Source organism: Rhinoderma darwinii, chromosome 5, assembly GCF_050947455.1.
Source record: "Rhinoderma darwinii isolate aRhiDar2 chromosome 5, aRhiDar2.hap1, whole genome shotgun sequence".
Taxonomy (NCBI): domain Eukaryota; kingdom Metazoa; phylum Chordata; class Amphibia; order Anura; family Rhinodermatidae; genus Rhinoderma; species Rhinoderma darwinii.
In genome coordinates, this window is record NC_134691.1 from 92,785,372 (window position 1) to 92,805,493 (window position 20,122).

Here is a 20,122-nt window from a genome sequence, read left to right on the forward strand (position 1 = left end):
TTTCTGGCAATGAGGTGTTTGGTACCCAGGATGCCTGGATGACCAGATAGTGCGGAGTCATGATTTTCCCTAAGTACCCTCAGCCGGAATTGCATGGGAACAAACAGATTGTTCTCAGGAAGGTTCCCGGGAGCTGAACCTTGATCAGCCGCAATTTCAGAGACTAAATCAGAATCAATAGAAGAAACGACTATACCAGGAGTCAAAATACAAGCAGGATCTTCCTCCGAAGGAGGGCAGGCCAGGAAACCACGCGAGAAGAATCACAAGCAAAGGAGGAACAGGAAAGGCAGGTATAAATAGACAGAGGGCGGGAGCTAGCTCCGTCTGGCCAGGCTGCGATAGGCTCTCCCACTCCTAAGCCTGCCATCCTGAGTGGTGGAAGATGGAGTCAGTCTCAGAGACATAGAACCAGGTGCAGACTGATTACCCATGGGCGTATACACAGAAGTTGTGCCTGGCAGATCCTTTACACTCTGGTTTGCTGGAGTCCCAGAGCCATAGCAATGGCTTTGTTACCCTTTCCAGACTGGTAGATTTCTATGTCTTTGTTTGGCATCTGTATCTGAATCTCTTTAAAATGTGGCATCATGTGCTGATTTTTGAGATCTTCTCACAGCTTCACATTGACAGACAGGTTCTATTTAAGAGCTGTTTAGACTCAGCAGGTCCGTCAGTAATCATGTCTGGGTGTAGTTAGTAAAATGTAACCCAATTATTAATAGAATTTGGATAATTGGTTGATTTAGTAGCTAAGGGGACAATTCATTTTTCACATAGGGCCACGAGGGCTGAACAGCATTTTACGCTCAATAAATGAAATCATCATTTAAAAACAACATGTTTTGTGTTAATTTGGGTTATCCTTGTCTAGCTGAAGTATAACATATATGCAAAAAGAAATCGTACAAGATCTAAATAATTTAATCACAAGATGTGTTGTGGTTTAAAAGACAAAACGAAAAATTGCCCAAAAGCAACGAGTCAAAGCAAACAGTCAGAAGTTTGCTTCCATCTTACAATCTGTATTTGAAAAGGACGTGATGCCATTGGTTACTCTATGGAATGTTATATAAATATAAATATATATATATATATATATATATATATATATATATATATATATATATATATATATATATATGACTTTTTACAACCAGCCATGGAATCCCATGGTAAACAGGAACACAACAGGGGGGGGGGGGGGATTAAAGAGCTCAGAAAGAGACAAGTCCCTAGGTCATTGTGGGGTATGTTCTGATGAGAGGGCTCCAGGGAGCAGGTCATCCATGGTCAGTCCAAATGAGCTTGCAGAGATACAGGAGAGGATGGGGTTTGCTTACACTCAATGTTCAGAATTCCAGACTACCAGACTGGAGCTGCAGTTGTGTATTGAAAGCTGGTGGTTAGCGGTAGCGAGGAGAAGAGAAAGCGAGGGAAACAAAAAAAAGGGGGAGAGGGAATAGGGATATGAGGATGCGCAGAAATGAACACCCCTGTGGTTCAAATGAAAGGGGGATTGCAAAGGAGACTATCACTTTGTGTTATACCAGGCCGCTATATAGGATCATCACCAACTAATGTCCGTTCGAGGAACCTGATGGTGGGACAAAAACAATCTCGTATTCTGGTCTTAATATGTGCATGAAGCATGTGGATTATGGGTTGCCAGGTCTCAAAGAAACCACGTACTCTCGATTCTTTTTGCAGGGAGGATTCACCCAATCCATGCGTAATAGGAAGACCAACTTTTTCAAAAATAAACAAAGGGACTTTTTCGGGCGGCAACGGAAATGCAAAAAATGAGCCTCTTGTAGAGCTGAGGGACAGGAGTGATGTCAGGCAGATAACCAAAAAGAGCCCAACTAGGGGTTAGGGGAATCTGTTGTTTAGGCCCCATGCACACCACCGCATTTTCATATTTCTGTAACTACTGTCCGTAAATACAGATCCATGGGTATCTGTATTTTATCTGTATATACGGAAATCTGTCCGTAAATACGGTCCATATTACATCTGTATTTGATCAGCATATACGGATCCGTAAAAAAAAGAGGGAGGATGCAAATGATGTCTCCAACATGTTGCATAGCAATGCTTCCGTAAATACGGACGATTTACAGATGCACATCCGTAGCTGTCCGTATTTACGGAAGCGCCCACAGGCTTCTATCGGAGAGTTTGTGCCGTAATTATGGACAAGAATAGGACAGGTTCTATCATATTTTCAGCATGGACACCCATGAGTAAAAATACTGAAAGGTGTCTGTGGAAAATATAAATCAATGGGTCCGTAATTACGGACCGCAATTACGGATGGAGTATACGGTCGTGTGCATGGGGCCTTATTACTGTGTGTGGGTGAAAAGTTGTATCCTAATCCAGAAAGACTGGGAAACTGGGCAGGTCCATAAGCAGTGGTACATGTCAGCCACATCTGCCCCGCAACTGGAGCAAGCTGGGGTTGGGACGTTTCCCATATGGAAGTTTCGTCGGGGAGAGATATAGCGTTTATGTGCGATTTTCAAGAATATTTCCCAGTAGAAAATAGCCGGTTTGTACTTCAGTGCCTTGTCAAGAGTGCGAAGGATTAAATCAGGTGTGCGCTCCTAGTCATGAGAAGTCCACTGCCCCAATCCAGAGTTTAGTGTCCGATGATAAACCTGTTTTCGGAGTAGTGAGTAGAAATGGGGGGGTGAATTAATGTTTTGGTGTAAGCTTGAGAGAACGAGATCCAAATCTCCCACCCTCAAAATCCCCCTGCGACATCCACTGACAGAATGTTATATTTTGTTATCAAATTTTCTGAAATACCATATGCAACTTATGGCTTACAGTGCTAGCGAAATAATGCAGTAAATGTCATTAGTCCCAATGTCAGACATAGTTTACACAATGATTTCCATCTATATTTAGAGTATACACGGTATACTAGATAATGTCATTCTTTGGCAGATTGCTTACTTATTTTCAGTTAATGTGATCATCTATATCTTTATTTGACAGTGCAGAGTTATTATATGCCAGATGAGTAACACCAGGTCAGAAGTCTTCCATTGGCTCCTTTGGCCATTGGCTTTAGTGGTTGGTTTAGCAGTGTCTGGATATCTTGAGACCCTGGAAGAGGTCATTTTCTTTGCCATCACAGCTTTTGCTTCTGCAGCTCACATTCATTATGGAGTTTGTGTGGTGAGTATTATTTTCTTAATATTGAAATTGGTGGATTTGACTAATTAAAGTCAGATTTGGTATAATTTGCAACAATCTTACATATATGGGGGCAACTTGACAATCCCCCAATAGCAGAATCAGGCATTTTGAAATTCTATCTCTCACTAATGAAAAATGCATGTACGCTTGCTTAAAGAGGCTCTGTCACCAGATTTTGCAACCCCTATCTGCTATTGCAGCAGATAGGCGCTGCAATGTAGATTACAGTAACGTTTTTATTTTAAAAAAACGAGCATTTTTGGCCAAGTTATGACCATTTTCGTATTTATGCAAATGAGGCTTGCAAAAGTACAACTGGGCGTGTTGAAAAGTAAAAGTACAACTGGGCGTGTATTGTGTGCGTACATCGGGGCGTTTTTACTACTTTTACTAGCTGGGCGTTCTGACGAGAAGTATCATCCACTTCTCTTCAGAACGCCCAGCTTCTGGCAGTGCAGATCTGTGACGTCACTCACAGGTCCTGCATCGTGTCGGACACATCGGCACCAGAGGCTACAGTTGATTCTGCAGCAGCATCAGCATTTGCAGGTAAGTAGCTACATCGACTTACCTGCAAACGCCGATGCTGCTGCAGAATCATCTGGTGCCGATGTGTCCTCGCTCGTCTGACACGATGCAGGACCTGTGAGTGACGTCACAGCGTGATCTCTCGAGAACACGCTGTGTCTGCACTGCCAGAAGCTGGGCGTTCTGAAGAGAAGTGGATGATACTTCTATACACAACGCCCAGCTAGTAAAAGTAGTAAACACGCCCCGATGTAACACACATAATACACGCCCAGTTGTACTTTTACTTTAAACACGCCCAGTTGTTCTTTTGCAAGCCTCATTTGCATAAATACGAAAATGGTCATAACTTGGCCAAAAATGCTCGTTTTTTAAAAATAAAAAAGTTACTGTAATCTACATTGCAGCGCCGATCTGCTGCAATAGCAGATAGGGGTTGCAAAATCTGGTGACAGAGCCTCTTTAAGCCGGGGCTGCATGTTTATGAGGGAGTTGGGAAAGATAGAAGTCGACTGAACAAATGAAAATATGCATGGTCAGTTTTATCAGCAGAAATCCTCCATACTATAAAGGTCCTTTTACACGGTCCGATAAGGGCCATGAAAATGAGCGCCTAATAACGAGACAGGAATATTGATCAGTTATGTATGTGAACAAGCGATCGTTACTACAATAGTTTGTCCTCATACATTTTAATCATGTCGGCAGAAAATCTCCCCGTTCACATAGGGAGATGTGCTGCCGACTAGCGACAATTTTATTAGCCGCATCAATGAGCAGATCAGCCGATGAACAAGCAGTTGCTGGTTCATCAGCTGATTGTTCCCTTGTTTACACAGGGCAATGATCGAGAGCAAGCTTCATATGAACGCTTGATTGTCCGATCATTGGCCCTTGTAAAAGGGTCTTTAGGTCAAAATTAAACACGCAGTTTTCGGTACAGTTTTCTACTCCCTTTTTTTGCCAAGCACAGGAGTGGAAAAGAAAGGAGATTCATGGGTCTTTACTTAATACCGTTCTTTACTTTTGGATCCACTTCGGGCTTTGGCTCAAAAACTGGACCAAAAACTGCATTATAACTGTGTGTGTGTGATCCTGTCCTAATACTGAATTTTTCCCCACAAAACGATGTATCAATCTGCTGAGCTCCTCCTGCTCTAAAACATGCTGCCTGCACATTGTTCAAAGTTCAATATGCCAGGTTCCCATTAATTATATATTATACAAAATAGCTCTCCTCCAGAAAAAGAAAACTGTCTAGTGTATCTATAGGTGAATACCTCGTAAGTCAATGCTTGGCCCTTAATGCCTCCTTCACACACAGAATTTTTCTGACAATTTAAACTGCATCAAAAACGCTTCCGAAAACACGAGCGTTATTAAAATGTAACATGCATTTTTTAAGGCATTTTTAGTGGTGTTTTTAGTGGCGTTTTTCATTTGGTGGCATTTTCTGCATGCTTTTTTTTTCTGTCGTTTTTGAAGTCTTATAGAGAAGCCTATGGGAAAAACGCCTGAAAAAAACGGCATACACAGAGCACGCTGCATTTGGAAAAAAACGCCACTGACCCAAAAAATTTCCTCAAAAACGCTGCAAACAAAAATGCAGTTATATGTAGTGCATTTTATATTTTACTATAAACTTAAGGCCGGGTTCCAACGGGACGGATGCGCTGCGTAAAAATCACGCAGCTTGTGGTGCGATTTTTCGGATGGAAATTCCTTTGCAGAAGAAAGCCGTTCATACTTATCCCCTCCCTCCTCTGACGTTCCGCTCCGGCCTCCCTGGATGACCTTCCAGGCCATGTGACGCTTCAGCCTGTGATTGGCTGCAGCGGTCACATGGGACACAACGTCATCCCAGGAGGCCAGACCGCAGGAAGAAGGAGGGCGTTCTGGATAAGTATGATATTTTTTTTCTTCTGGTGTTGCGATTTTTGTGGAGTAAACGCCGCAATTAAACTGCAAAAGTCGCAATGCTTAGCTTTCTGTTGCGGGTTTTGTATCCCATTGAATTCCCAATTGACATGCTGCGGAATTAAATTCCACACTGCAGGTCAAGTTATTAACGTTTACGCTGTGTTTTTGTTCCACAGTGTGGGCATGAGATTGACTAAATCTCACCCACTTTGCTGCTACTGTAAACGCTGCAGAGTTTCCGTACACAATCCCGTTGGGGAAATTGCGCAGCATTTATTCTGCGTCGGAACCCGGCCTAAATGTAACATCTGGCTGCACTAAAAAACGCAACAGAAACACAAGAAAAACGCCTTTAAAAACGTCATGAAAAGAATTCACAAAATGCAGCAAAATATTGTGTATGAATCCAGCTTTGAAACATTTGGCTTTTGAGCCAAACCATAGACACTCACCTGTGGAAAGCACGACAAATACAGTGTTGTTAAAGAGAAATCTGCTCCATCATGTATTTGTACAACCTACTTTATTAGATGTGTAAAATACTAATTTTCTTATATTTTTTTTATTATAGGGAAAGCAATTGAGCAAACATTTCCATATTTACGTATTCTCTCTAAAGAAGCGGTATGCAGATTGAGTAACTGACAGGTTTTATCTTTTTTTATTAAATTTGAAGAACTGTAAGCACGGTGCTGTAGATACTCATATTATTGTATTCTGGAGACATCTAGTATGAGCGCCAAACATTGTTTTATTATGTACATTTCTCGAATTTGGCAAATGGATTACAAGATCTTAAGAAAAGACTTTGCGGGAAATTTACAAATACTACTGCAAAAGAAAACCCCATTATAAGATTACTGTTTCATTTTGCAACCTGTACTAAAAAAAGACAGCTGTATTACGATTTTTTACTGTGGACCATCGATATGTTTTAATTTGCATGTTTTTTTTAAGTTTTTTTTTAGAAATCTTCCTTTATATTATATAATGGTAAAAGGTACTACTAAACTTACTTAGCATGGCTAAATACCTTACTCTACTAGAGTGTATAACAGGTAAAAATAGAATTTATACTCAGCCACATTAGGTCATATTGCACACTATAAAAAACGCTCAACTATAATTTCTTGCAGTGGCACAAAAATGCTTAGTTATCTATCTAGTTCATCACATTACAAACTAAACCATTTGGGGGTACATCTGGAGCTCTCAGGCCATGCTTCCGTAGAAGATTTCTTACCTCCGCCACAGTTGCAGCCAGTCTTTGTTATTGGTCACTGTTGCAGGCTGTCCCTGTAAGGCTCTGTTCACACCGTGTTCATTGAAAGTCTCTGCTAGTATGCGCCCAATGTATTGTCCAGACATGTGCAAATGGAGGCCAAAGAGTTGCATACGTCTGCCATGGACTCGAATTTTAAAAAACCGCATACTATGTGGTATTTGTTTTCTTATGGGATGCCCTTGTATTTGAAAGCATAGTTGACTACGCTTTCAAATACAGTTTAAAAAAAGGTATGCCAAAGTATACCGGCCATGCAAAAGCCAAAAGGTATAGATATGTTCGGCACATATATGCTGGGAGCATTTCCTGACAAATACGTGGACACGTACATAACAAATGCAGTGTGAATATAGCCTTGTAGTGAACTGTTGGATACTAACTGTGTTTTGGGTCCTGTGGCTGCTCAATAATGGGGGCACTGTGCCTGTCACCATAATGGCTGCAATGTGATTTTCTTTCTTAAAGGCCGATTTTTTATGGGGGCACTGTGGCTGGCTCTGTTATGGAGCCATTGTGGCACCATATAAAATTTACAAGGTGTGCACTGCATGTCACATATTTGAGTCCTAAGTTTTAATCTCCAAAAGGTGAAGCTATTCATTTATCTTTATCCATCTTTTGAAATTGCATCTTATGCTGTGTGTACTCTTCCCTGATACTTAAAAAAAAAAGGAGTTCAAGCAATGACATCAGCAAAATAGTAATCGCTGCAGCAAACTGTAATATTGTTCATTGTCATGACTGATTGTAAACCTGGGCGTTAAAATTTCTTTAACTAGGAGCACTTGTCTTAGAAACCTTGAGATCTAGTTTCCAACCATACATTTAATACCACATTATACTATTACATTTAGATTTATTTTAAAGGGAATCTGTGAGCAGAAAAATGCCAACTACCCCAGCCTACAAAACGTGTAGCAAAAATACAATAAAAGTCTGCTAATTTAGAACGTCAAATTCATTTTAGGGTATGTTCACACGAGGTCATGACTTGCCTAAGTAGAGTCGTTTGTTATTGAACATTTTGCTTATCCTTTCTTTTATCACCCCTTCATCTAAGAAAAAGACACGTGACAACCGAGGTTGGATGTGAAATGGCCACAGCAGCCGTTTATTAATTTACATTGTTTATAAAATGCAATTTTGATCCGAAACATTCGGATAACTAATTAGGAATCCAACCAGAGAATTCCTCCTATAATTCACATGACCCAACATGGGTCCGAATCATAAATAACAATTAACATTAACCTAATCAGAGCAGGGGAAGTCCTTGAAACCATTTTTTAGATAGGTTTGTTACCTCGAGTTAGCCATCTGCAACCACCACCAACAAATTACCTCCAGCCGTAAACCAGCTCGGAGGCACCGCTCACCTCTGCAGATGGCTCCAACCACCAGAAGACCACTTCAAAGCGATAACACCCTATGAAGTCTTCAAACAATGTACCTTTTTTGGGGGACGCATAACCCCGATGCGACCCCCCCACCATTTCGTACTGACCAACCTCAAGGACTCTCCCCGCCACAGCGAAACAGGCCTTGACCACCTTAAAGAGGCTCTGTCACCAGATTTTGCAACCCCTATCTGCTATTGCAGCAGATAGGCGCTGCAATGTAGATTACAGTAACGTTTTTATTTTTAAAAAACGAGCATTTTTGGCCAAGTTATGACCATTTTCGTATTTATGCAAATGAGGCTTGCAAAAGTACAACTGGGCGTGTTGAAAAGTAAAAGTACAACTGGGCGTGTATTATGTGCGTACATCGGGGCGTGTTTACTACTTTTACTAGCAGGGCGTTGTGTATAGAAGTGTCATCCACTTCTCTTCACAACGCCCAGCTTCTGGCAGTGCAGACACAGCAGTGTTCTCCAGAGATCACGCTGTGACGTCACTCACAGGTCCTGCATCGTGTCAGACGAGCGAGGACACATCGACACCAGAGGCTACAGATGATTCTGCAGCAGCATCGGCGTTTGCAGGTAAGTCGATGTAGCTACTTACCTGCAAATGCTGATGCTGCTGCAGAATCAACTGTAGCCTCTGGTGCCGACACGATGCAGGACCTGTGAGTGACGTCACAGATATGCACTGCCAGAAGCTGGGCGTTCTGAAGAGAAGTGGATGATACTTCTCATCAGAAAGCCCAGCTAGTGAAAGTAGTAAACACGCCCCGATGTACACACATAATACACGCCCAGTTGTACTTTTACTTTTCAACACGCCCAGTTGTACTTTTGCAAGCCTCATTTGCATAAATACGAAAATGGTCATAACTTGGCCAAAAATGCTCGTTTTTTAAAAATAAAAACGTTACTGTAATCTACATTGCAGCGCCGATCTGCTGCAATAGCAGATAGGGGTTGCAAAATCTGGTGACAGAGCCTCTTTAAGCCTGTGAGTTCCGCCACACCACCACCGCCCTTTCAATTCCTTCTGCTAGTGCCAGGCTCCACAAATCAATCCCAACCTCGGTCAGATGCACCCCATCACTCCTCCAGTAATTCCCTTCTCCTGACTCCAAATCCCTGTGCCGCACACAAATGCCCCCATTCTTGGCCACAAAACGGGACACCGCCCGATTCACTTTAATGCGGGCCTTATTAACCCTCTCCACAGACCGAGCCAGCCGCCAATGCTTCCTTGGAACTATGTCGGACCAAACTATCACTAGGCCGGGATAAGATACCCATAAACACAACATATCGTGTTTGATATCCCGCACCAACTCCCGAAAGGGGCGAACCCCCAAATCATTGCCCCCCACGTGCAATACCAGGACTTCCGGAACCCTATCCAGCCGAGAGTATGTCTGAAACTCTGCTAAAACCCGGCTCCACAACATACCTCTAAATCCCAGCCAATGCAAAACCGCATCCTGCCACGGAATGCGCAGCTGACGGCCGTCAGGGTGGACGTCCGCCCTCAAGGCCCCCCAATGCACGTAAGAGTGTCCTAACAACCACACAAGGCAAGGGAGCTGATCTGAAACGAAAAAGGACAGGCACACACGCTTTTAACAACAAATAATAACATGACTCATAACAAATGAGGGCGCACGTATGACCTAAACCTGTTGGACTCCCAACGGCCAATGCGCCGCACCCCCTCGTCGTCAGCGCCCCGCCTCAGTTGCTGCGCCAATCCTAAAGGAGTGAGATGAGTAAGGGCCAGCAGCGACTCCGACTGCCGCCAAGCATTTCTTAAATACTGCACCAAATTGATATCTGGACAAAAATGACCCATTCTCGTGACGTAGCAATGGCAACTCGGGCGACCCCACCCGTGGTTTAAAAGCACGCATACAAGCGACCGGACACATCGCCGATCCCGGGAGGGCAAACAAAACTATGCGCTTTCCCTTGCCCATTTGATCAGTTTTTGACCGCCGCAACCACAACTCGAGTCTATCCCCATATAGACCCACCTCCTCCAGTCTCAACCCCCCTGCCCGCTTGGTACTAGGTGAAACCAACTCGCCAATTCAAAGTGCACCAAAAAACGCTAAGGAAAATGCTAACCGATATAACTCCACCTCAGAAGGAGAACGACAGACAGACACTAGCGATAAACCCAAAGAACCAAGGAGAGCAAAAGACACGGGCCGTCTACAATCTGCTTCGACCCTACCTCGACGCAGACCCTTTAAAGCTGGTCCTACTAAAAATTCCTTAGACACATCCCGAAAGCCCCACAACTTAAAACCAAAAGCCAACGCAGAGACGAAACGATTGACCTTAGCCAGGGAAAACCCCGCCTCCCAAGCATCCCCCAACCAATACAAAAGTGCCACCAACATGTCTTGATCCGTGCTGACGTTACCCAAATTTCTTACCCACTCCTCCCACTGCTTCCAACAAGCAGAATAAGCACTCCACGTTGTACGTGCCAATGACCTTTCAACCAATCGTTCTACGGGACCGAAACCAGATCCCAGTGATGCTCCGGACAAGCCAAACTGAGCCACTCCGCTCCCGGTGCCAATTGTCGAAATCAATCCCACTGTGAGCGAGAAAGAGCATCAGCGATACAATTCCGTACCCCCGGCACATGCACTGCAACTACCCACGCGTTCAAAGACAAGCACACCAAAACTAAATGTCACAACGACTGAACTACCGGAGGAGAGGATGCGGTGATGTTATTAATGGCCAGCACCACCCCCATGTTGTCGCAGTAGAAGCGGACCTTCTTGTCCCTGAGCCTGTCCCCCCAAATGGTCGCCGCAACCACGATAGGGAACAGCTCGAGCAGGGCCAGATTCCGCGTGAGTCCGCTGGTCACCCAGCTAGCCGGCCAGTTACCCGCACACCAAGGACCACCCCCGTACGTGCCAAAACCACCTACCCCAGCCGCATCCGTAAAAATTTGTAAATTACTCGTATCCTGTGCTGGAGCCATCCATAGAGAGCGACCATTATACTGACCAAGAAAATCATCCCAAACCTGAAGATCAGCCCGATGCTCCTCCCTGAGCCGCACAAAATGATGTGGCGCCCGAACCCCCGCCGTTGCTGCCGCCAAACGTCTGCTAAAAACTCTCCCCATCGGCATAATCCGACAAGCGAAATTCAACTTACCCAGCAGAGACTGGAGATCGCGCAACGTCATCTTCTTCAACCTACAAGCCCGCCGTACCTCCTGACTCAATGACCCTAATTTATCCACCGGAAGTCGACACTCCATCGCCACCGAATCAATTTCAATCCCTAAAAAACAAATGGTGGAGACCGGGCCCTCAGTCTTTTCCGGCGCCAAGGGAATCCCAAAGTCCTTCGCAACTTTCTGCAAGGAATGCAACAAATTACCGCAAATAGGCGAAACCCCCGGGCCGATGCACAAAAAATCATCTAGATAATGTATCAAAGAATCAACTCCGGCTACGCCCTTCGTCACCCATTCCACGAAGCTACTAAATGCCTCGAAATATGCGCAAGAAAGGGAACACCCCATAGGAAGACACCTATCCACATAAAAAGCCCCATTCCAAAAACGACCCAACAGCCGCTGGCTCTCTGGATGAACTGGCAACAACCGAAAAGCCACCTCAATGTCGGTTTTTGCTAACAACGCGCCGGGCCCCGCTGCGCGAACTAATCCCACCGCCTTGTCAAAGGATGTGTACACTACTCATGATCAATCCCATCATTCACCGACGAGCCCCTGGGAAAAGATAAATGCTGAATTAAACGAAATTTCCGGGGCTCCCGCTTCGGCACAATACCCAATGGGGACACCACTAAATTATTTATTGGCGGATCAACAAACGGCCCCGCCATGCGCCCCAACGAAACTTCCTTCAACAGTTTTTCCGACACGATCTCGGAATGCAAGTAAGCCGACTTAAGATTGCGCCGAGTAACCGGAACCTCATAAGGAGGCGGAGGAATAACGAAACCAACACGGAACCCTTCATAAATTAACTTGGCCGCAACCCTATCTGGATATTCATTTAGATACGGGGCCATCCTTTCCACCCTCACCGGCGACAACCCCTTGACCAGCTGAGGAGGACTGGTTCCCTGACCGCTTCTTCCGCATACACTTGGCAGCCCCGTGTGATGATCCATTACATTCTGAACACACGTGCTTGAACTTACATGCGGCCCCGAACTTACACTGGCCGTCATTAAATTGCCAGCAGAACCCGAGTTTTGCCCCTGAACCTTGCCCGGCCTGGCTAGACTGACCTCCTTGGCCAACGCTCCCGGGAAAGGACTGCTTCACCGGAGCCGTCACCCTCAACCAAAGCGCAATATCCTTCTGGTCCCACCGAATCGCCGGCCAAACCGCCTTCCGCTGGCGAAATTGCTCATCGTACCGCAACCACGCCTGACCCCCGTATGCCCTATGAGCCTCTCCGATGGCATCGAAATAGCAAAATAACGCCGAGCAATTTTCAGGCACCTTCTCTCCGATCACGCTGGCTAAAATGGCAAACGCTTACGACCAATTGACGAACGTCTGCGGGATAAGCCTATACCGCCGACGTTCCTCTTCCTCCTTCTTACTCTCATCCCGCTTGCCTTTATCCAAATTGAATTTTGCAAGCGGCAGAAGAGAAAAGATCTCCACGTACTCATCCTTCCAGATCCGCTCGCGGACCTCCTGTTTTAGGTGTGCCCCTAAAGGACCCTCGAAGCATACATAAACCTCGCCACAAGCACGATCATCAAGCCGGATTCGATCACCATCTTTTTGCTCCTCGGTCTGAACTGACACCGCGACCGCTTCCTTAGATGCCGCCAACACTTCCCCAACCACGGGACGCGACTATAACACACCAACCTCACGAGGACCTTCCCAAACTACCGCCGGGGTACCCGCCGGAACTACGGGCGCCGCAGCCCTACCTAAGCGCCCGACCAACTCCCGCAAGCAACCCACTAAATCCGATAAGCCAACGCCGTCGCGCCCGGCGACGCCGCTACCTCTAGCCGATGCCGCGCTCGCTGCCCCACCCCCGACACCCGACATAAAAATCGCTGGATACGGCAAAGAAGGAGTTACGCACTCACCGGGCTGCCCAGGCGCTGTGTTCCCGCCAGCCGGAAAATCCTGACCTCGCTGAAAATCGTCCAATTCGCCATCCATCCTCCAGGTCCTCTCTTGCCGACGACTGGCCATCCCACCGACATCTCCTACACGGGGACAACGACATGCTGACAGATGGGCCGGCAACCTGCCGCCCGACCGCAGGGACCCAGACTTCCGACCGGACCTGTTGCCTCGTCGCCGCTGATGATCTAGGCGTCCTCCCTGACAGTCTTGAGGAAGCCTGCCCCCTGGCCGGAACATCACCATGCGGGGCGGCCGTGGGCTGCTCTCTGCATACGGCATCCGATGGAGGTGGGGTGACAGGGAGCCCGGCCTGCGACCCCCTGTGGACCCCCGGACCTCGTCGCGGCTGGGGATTCCTGCCAGGACGCAGGGCCTGGGAAGAGGCGGCCTTCCCAGCTGCCTGGCCTGCAGCATCCTTTGAAGGGCTCCCCTTGCGACGCCGTGTCCGCGGGACCACCTCTGGACTGAGGCGTTCTGGTGGGCGAGACCGCCGGGAGCGACGGGGAGACCCGGCCTGAGCCACCGCCGCCCCCGACGACGCTCTCTGCTTCATGCGAGCAGGAGCCCTGGGTGCCAAGTCCCCCCCCGCCGCCACAGTACTAGCACTACGGAGGGGGCCGGGGGAGGGGAGCCTGTCCCTCAGATCCACTGACCCTGAGCGCCGGGCCTGGCGTGGAGACGAGCCAGCCTCCGGCATCCTGGATAGTGCTTCCACGGTCTCCTCTAACCACCCGGGACCGTGGAATGCAGCTGCCGCCCGCAGCTGCTCCAACATGCAGACCTCAGACATGGCGCAGGTAAGGTGCAGGCAAGCACGGTAGCAGAGGGAGCTTGTCTATTTGCTCGAGCTTGTCTATTTGCTTGCTCTTCCTCCCACTGCTTCCGGCTCACTGCCGAAAACAGCGGGAAGACGAGCAACGTACCCTAACTCCTCCCTTCCCCTCTTCGAACTCCCCCTTCTACTCCCTCCTACTCTCACTCTTAACCCTTTCCCTCCTATGTCCGTCATGGAGGCTTCCCTCTGAAGCCCTTCGTGCTGCGTCCAGCCTCTTCTTTACGTCCGTAATTGACGGTCGTATTTCGGCCGCAAGTACCGGACCGAACACACTGCAGGGAGCCGGGCTCCTAGCATCATAGTTATGTACGATGCTAGGAGTCCCTGCCTCGCTGCCGGACAACTGTCCCGTACTGTAATCATGTTTTCAGTACGAGACAGTTGTCCGGCAGCGAGGTAGGGACTCCTAGCGTCGTACATAACTATGATGCTAGGAGCCCGGCTCCCTGCACTTTGTTCGGTCCGGTACTTGCGGCCGAAATACGTCCGTCAATTACGGACGTATTGACCTCGTGTGAACATACCCTAAAAGTCAATCGGGCAAAATAATCCCAAACACAAATCCAGGGACTCTTAGAAATTTATATTAGAGTGAGTTAGCCTAAGTCATAAGGCAGAGCTGTGTACACAAAGTACGCAGTACACGGAGGCTCCGCCGAATGCCCGATGTATGTAGCTATTCCCTTCTGTACATAGGGCATATGAGTGAACCTGACTCCGGTTTTTTTTTGTCAGATGTGTACTATATATGCATCTATGGGAGCCCTTATAGGCCTCTGTACAAGGCCTTCGTTTGTAATGCTATCTGAAATCACGGTATATAGGCTGAGTTGCCAATCCTTTGTCGGACCAGTCATAATTTGTTGAAAGCAATGCACAAGGTTTCTTGAGATTTGCCTGATTCTGTTAGCTTGTGCTGCACTTGTTGCTGGGTTCTGCATACTTTACCAACTTTAAAATGCCATGGATTGCTTGAACTGTTAAGTTTGATACACTATATGGATAAAAGTATTGGGACACACCTCTTAATCATTGAGTTCAAGTTTTTAATTCAGTCCCATTGCCACAAGTGTATAAAAACCAACACCTAGCCATGCAGCCTGCCTTTACAAACATTTGTTAAAGAATGGGTCGGAGTTCACTGAGAACGAGCATGGGACTGTAATAGGATGCCACCATTGCAACAAGTCAGTTCGTAAAAAAATCTCTTCCCTCCTAGATATTCCACAATCAACTGTGAGTGGAGTTATTGCAAAGTGGAAGATTTTATCAAACACAGCAACTCAGCTATGAAATGGCAGCCCAACGAAGGTTGCACAGCAGGGTTACCAAGTGCTGAGGCACATAGTGCATAAAAGTCGCCAACGCTCTACTGACTCAATAACTGCAGAGTTCCAAACCTCCTCTGGCATTAATATCAGAACAAAAACTGTGTGCTGGCAGCTTCATGGCATGGGTTTTCATGTCCGGGCAGCTGCATGCAAGCATTATATCACCAAGCACAATGCCAAGCGTTGGATGGAGTGATGTAAAGCACGCCGCCACTGGACTCTGGAGCAGTGGAAACGTGTTCTGAGGAGTGATGAATAACACTTCTCTATCTAACAGCCTGATGGACAAGTCTGGGTTTGGTGAATGCCAGGAGAACATTACCTGCCTGACTGCATTCTGCCAACTGTAAAGTTTGGTGAAGGAGGGATAATGCTGTAGGGTTGTTTTTTTAGGAATTTGCCTAGACCCTTTACTTCCAGTGAAGGGAAATCTTAATGCTTCAACAGACCAAAAAGTTTTTGGACAATTTTATGCTTCCAACTAGGGATGTCACGATACCAGAATTTCGACTTCGATACCGATACTTCGTTTAGTATAGCGATTTTGATACCAATTCGATACTTTGCCAACAGTAATAATAAAAAAAAAAAGTTCTTCCGTTTTCTGATGAGAGGCGCGAGGTGTGATGAATTTTGAATGTGCCTCACATTAATAGTAATTAACCCCATCATATTTCTCATTCATAATGGGTTAATGTGTAAGGTACATGATGGGGTTAATTACTATTAATGTGAGGCACATGGAGGTTAAATTCATCACCGCACCTCGTGCCCCACAATAAGTGATAGAAAGCCGTTTTTATTTTATTTTTTTACAGCGTACACATTATAAATGATACAAAAATATTATTGTGCAGGTTATTACGGCCGCGCCAATACTGAATGTGTGTATATTTTATGTATTGAGACTTATTTTAATGTTAATTGTAAAAAAGGTGTATGTGTATTTTTTTAAAATGTAACATGACTTTATGTTTTTACTTTATTTTTTAAACTTTAATGTACTGGCATATATCTATATTACAGTACATTAGCCTGTGTACGTATAGTATGCCCTAACAACCGGAAATATGGTAGGACAGCTCTGGGGTCCTTCAATGGACCCTGGGCTGTCTGCCCATATATGGTATGTCCCTCAATCGCGTCATAGGAATTCCCTGTGACGCGATCCAAAGGGCATCCCCCCTTCTCATTTTCCCCTGAATGCTGCAGTCCGCTGTGATCGCAGAACTCACGGGAATAACGGCGGAGATGAGAGGTTTCTCTGATCTCCACCAGCGGGGCTGCGGCTGTGTAATACAGCCATTGCTCCGCTCCTGACAGGAAGTGCACACGGTCAGCATGAGGTGATGCGGCCGGCGCTGCAGTAATGAGCGTCAGTTCAGGCACTGAAGACAAAACATAGGGGTATTTTGTAGTGCGCCCGCCATGTTCTGTTTTCGGTGCCGGCAATCATTAGTGCAGCGCCGGCCGCATCGCATCATCCTGATGGCGCGCACTTGTTGTCAGGACCCAGGGGCGGGGCAGTGGCTGTATTACACAGCCGCAGCCCCGCTCTCATACATTCATGTGTTACAATACTGAGCTGTGCAGCCGCACAGCTAAGTATCGAAATAAATGAAATAACGGTATCAAACCGTTTGGGGATGCAGAGTATCGAAACAGTATCGAAGTTTCGATACATCGTGCATCCCTACTTCCAACGTTATGGGAACAGTTTGGGGAAGTCACATTTCTGTTCCAGCATGACTGTGCCCCGGTGCACAAAGGTCCATAAAGGCACAGTTGGGTAAGTTTGGTGTGGAAGAACTTGACTGGCCCGCACAGAACCTTGACCTCAACCCCATCGAACGACTTTGGGATGAACTAGAACAGAGTTTGCGAGCCAGGCCCACTTGTCCAACATCAGTGTCTTTATATTGGGATGTCATAAAAGGTCCTGCAGCTGTCCCAAAACTTTTGTCCATATAGTGTATGTCTTTAAGATGTTGTTCAACAGTTTCCCTGGCGTGGGACTTGTGAAAGTAATTATGCTTTTTGGTAATTATTCATTTTGTGATGGTGATCCCCTAATAATACATGGGCAGACTTTTATCTGCAAATCAACACAATTCCATGCCAAAGTCTTAACAGGAAAATGCCTGTGTGTAATTATATCCAAATCTACCAGGTTGTGCCAATGAATGTTCTGGCACACACTAAGAGGCCGGTGGAAGTTTACTGTAATTACCAATGTCTAGGAGTGTAAAAAAAACAAGACCAGTCTTACAGTGTAAATACATGTAAATATGTACGGTAACTGAATGTGTTCCGAATTCATATCTAGTCCTTTTAAAGTTTCATTTAAAACCTTCTAATAGATGCAAATCTTTCCATTATACTTTTTATTTTTCATTCCTGGTTTTGACGTTCACATACTGATGCAAAATACTGCCGTATCCTTTCTCTGTATGCCTCTGGAGCCATACGGAAGCATACAGAGGTTTTTTCTAGTGAGTTCATAACGAATCGTAGCATGCTCCATTTGATCTGGTGCTGTATGAAGGAGTTCGAACAGCTCAGTAGTACAGCGTTGTATTGCCTCTGGGTGTGCATGAAGCCTAATACTTGAGGAAATCTGACCTTCGGCAGAAATGGTTGGAAATGAACTTAAAGAGGCTCTGTCACCAGATTTTGCAACCCCTATCTGCTATTGCAGCAGATAGGCGCTGCAATGTAGATTACAGTAACGTTTTTATTTTTAAAAAACGAGCATTTTTGGCCAAGTTATGACCATTTTTGTAGTTATGCAAATGAGGCTTGCAAAAGTCCAAGTGGGTGTGTTTAAAAGTAAAAGTCCAAGTGGGTGTGTATTATGTGCGTACATCAGGGCGTTTTTAATACTTTCACTAGATGGGCGTTCTGACGAGAAGTATCATCCACTTCTCTTCAGAACGCCCAGCTTCTGACAGTGCAGATATGTGACGTCACTCACAGGTCCTGCATCGTGACGGCCACATCGGCACCAGAGGCTACAGTTGATTCTGCAGCAGCATCAGCGTTTGCAGGTAAGATCGACTTACCTGCAAACGCTGATGTAGAATGTAGATGTAGAATCCCCGCTGCACAATTTTTTTTCAAAATGTCCTCTATTTGGTTAAATAAAAAACAAATCGATTTTCAATGTGTGGATTGGACTGAAAGATCCGCAAAAACAGACAGGGATGGGACCTCCCTGAGTTTTGGGCACATGGATTCGCAAAAACAAAAAACGGATGTGTGCATGGCCCCATAGAAATAAATGGGTCCGTGTGTTATCAATTTATGTTAGTAGTTTATGTTAAGCTTGGGAACTAGTGTCTCTGTAAAATTGCTATTGTCCCCTAGGCTAGCATTATCATGGACATTCATTATTTTAATCTATCTTTTAGGGAAATCATCTGACAAAAGATTTCGCCAATTAAATGTCTTCCTTGAAGAAACTCTATGAAGCCTGAAAATCAAAAGTCTCTGAATACCTTTTTTCTATAAGTAAACAGGCTCTTTCATGTGCAGATTTCAGCGTAATAAGCAGAGTACCAGCTTGTATATTAATGAATGAGAGGAGACAGGGTTTTTTACTATATTTATATAACTGGGTTATGGTATACGTCATTTTATACAATCTTGAATAAGAATGTTATTATCAATGTATTTCATTTCTTTTTTTTGCATTTGCTCCTTTAAAAAAATAAAAACAATTGTGAAAATGCACTGATTTTGTTCATGTCAATGCCTAACTATGCCGTTATGGATGCGGGGTGAGGGTATGTTCACACGTGCACGTCCGTTACGGCTGAAATTACGGAGCGGTTTTCAGGAGAAAACAGCTCCGGAATTTCAGACGTAATGGCAAGTGCAGGCGTTTTTCGCAGCGTCCATTACGGATGTAAATGGAGCTGTTTTTCTATGGAGTCAATGGAAAACGGCTCCAATTACGTCCCAATTCCACCGCAAAAATCGTAACTCAGGAAAAAAAATAGATCATACTTACCCAGAACTCTCTCCTTCCTGCAGTCCGGCCTCCTGGGATGATGTTGCATCCCATGTGACGCCTGCAGGAAATCACAGGCTGCAGCGTCACAGGGCCTGCAACGTTCTCTAGGGAGGCCGGACTACGCGCAGAGAAGAGGTGGGGGTAAGTAGGAACGTCTTTTTTTTTTCCACTGCGCTGCTTTCCAGAGCGGAAATTCAGTTTGAAAAACCGCACCACAATCTAGTGCGGTTTTTCGGACAGAAGGTGCTGTGGGTACCAGGTTGGATACGCGCCACAGTTTTTACACAGCGTATCGGACCTGTTCACATTGTGTGTTTTTGTTGAAAAATTCAAATGCTGCCAACAAAAACGCATATAAAAAACGAATGCGTTTTTATAAATACTCGCACATCTTTACAAAGTGTATGCCTATGATTGTTAGATTCAAAACCAGAT

The 20,122-nt window shown here is 45.6% G+C and overlaps 1 protein-coding gene across 2 annotated transcripts in view; it reads left to right on the plus strand.

Moving 5' to 3' along the window:
* The window catches only part of LOC142651491 (ethanolaminephosphotransferase 1-like), an 80,663-nt gene extending 61,328 nt beyond the window's left edge, over positions 1 to 19,335 (plus strand). Inside the window, exons 9-11 of one of the 2 annotated variants that reach the window (XM_075826271.1) lie at positions 3,007 to 3,189; positions 6,230 to 6,282; positions 19,083 to 19,335. In XM_075826271.1, coding sequence (XP_075682386.1) covers positions 3,007 to 3,189; positions 6,230 to 6,282; positions 19,083 to 19,095 — 249 coding nt within the window. In that variant the 3' untranslated portion in view covers positions 19,096 to 19,335. Of the gene's footprint in view, positions 1 to 3,006; positions 3,190 to 6,229; positions 6,584 to 19,082 lie in introns of those variants that run through there. The other variant, XM_075826270.1, reaches the window with a different exon arrangement.
* Positions 19,336 to 20,122: the final 787 nt, after the last annotated feature.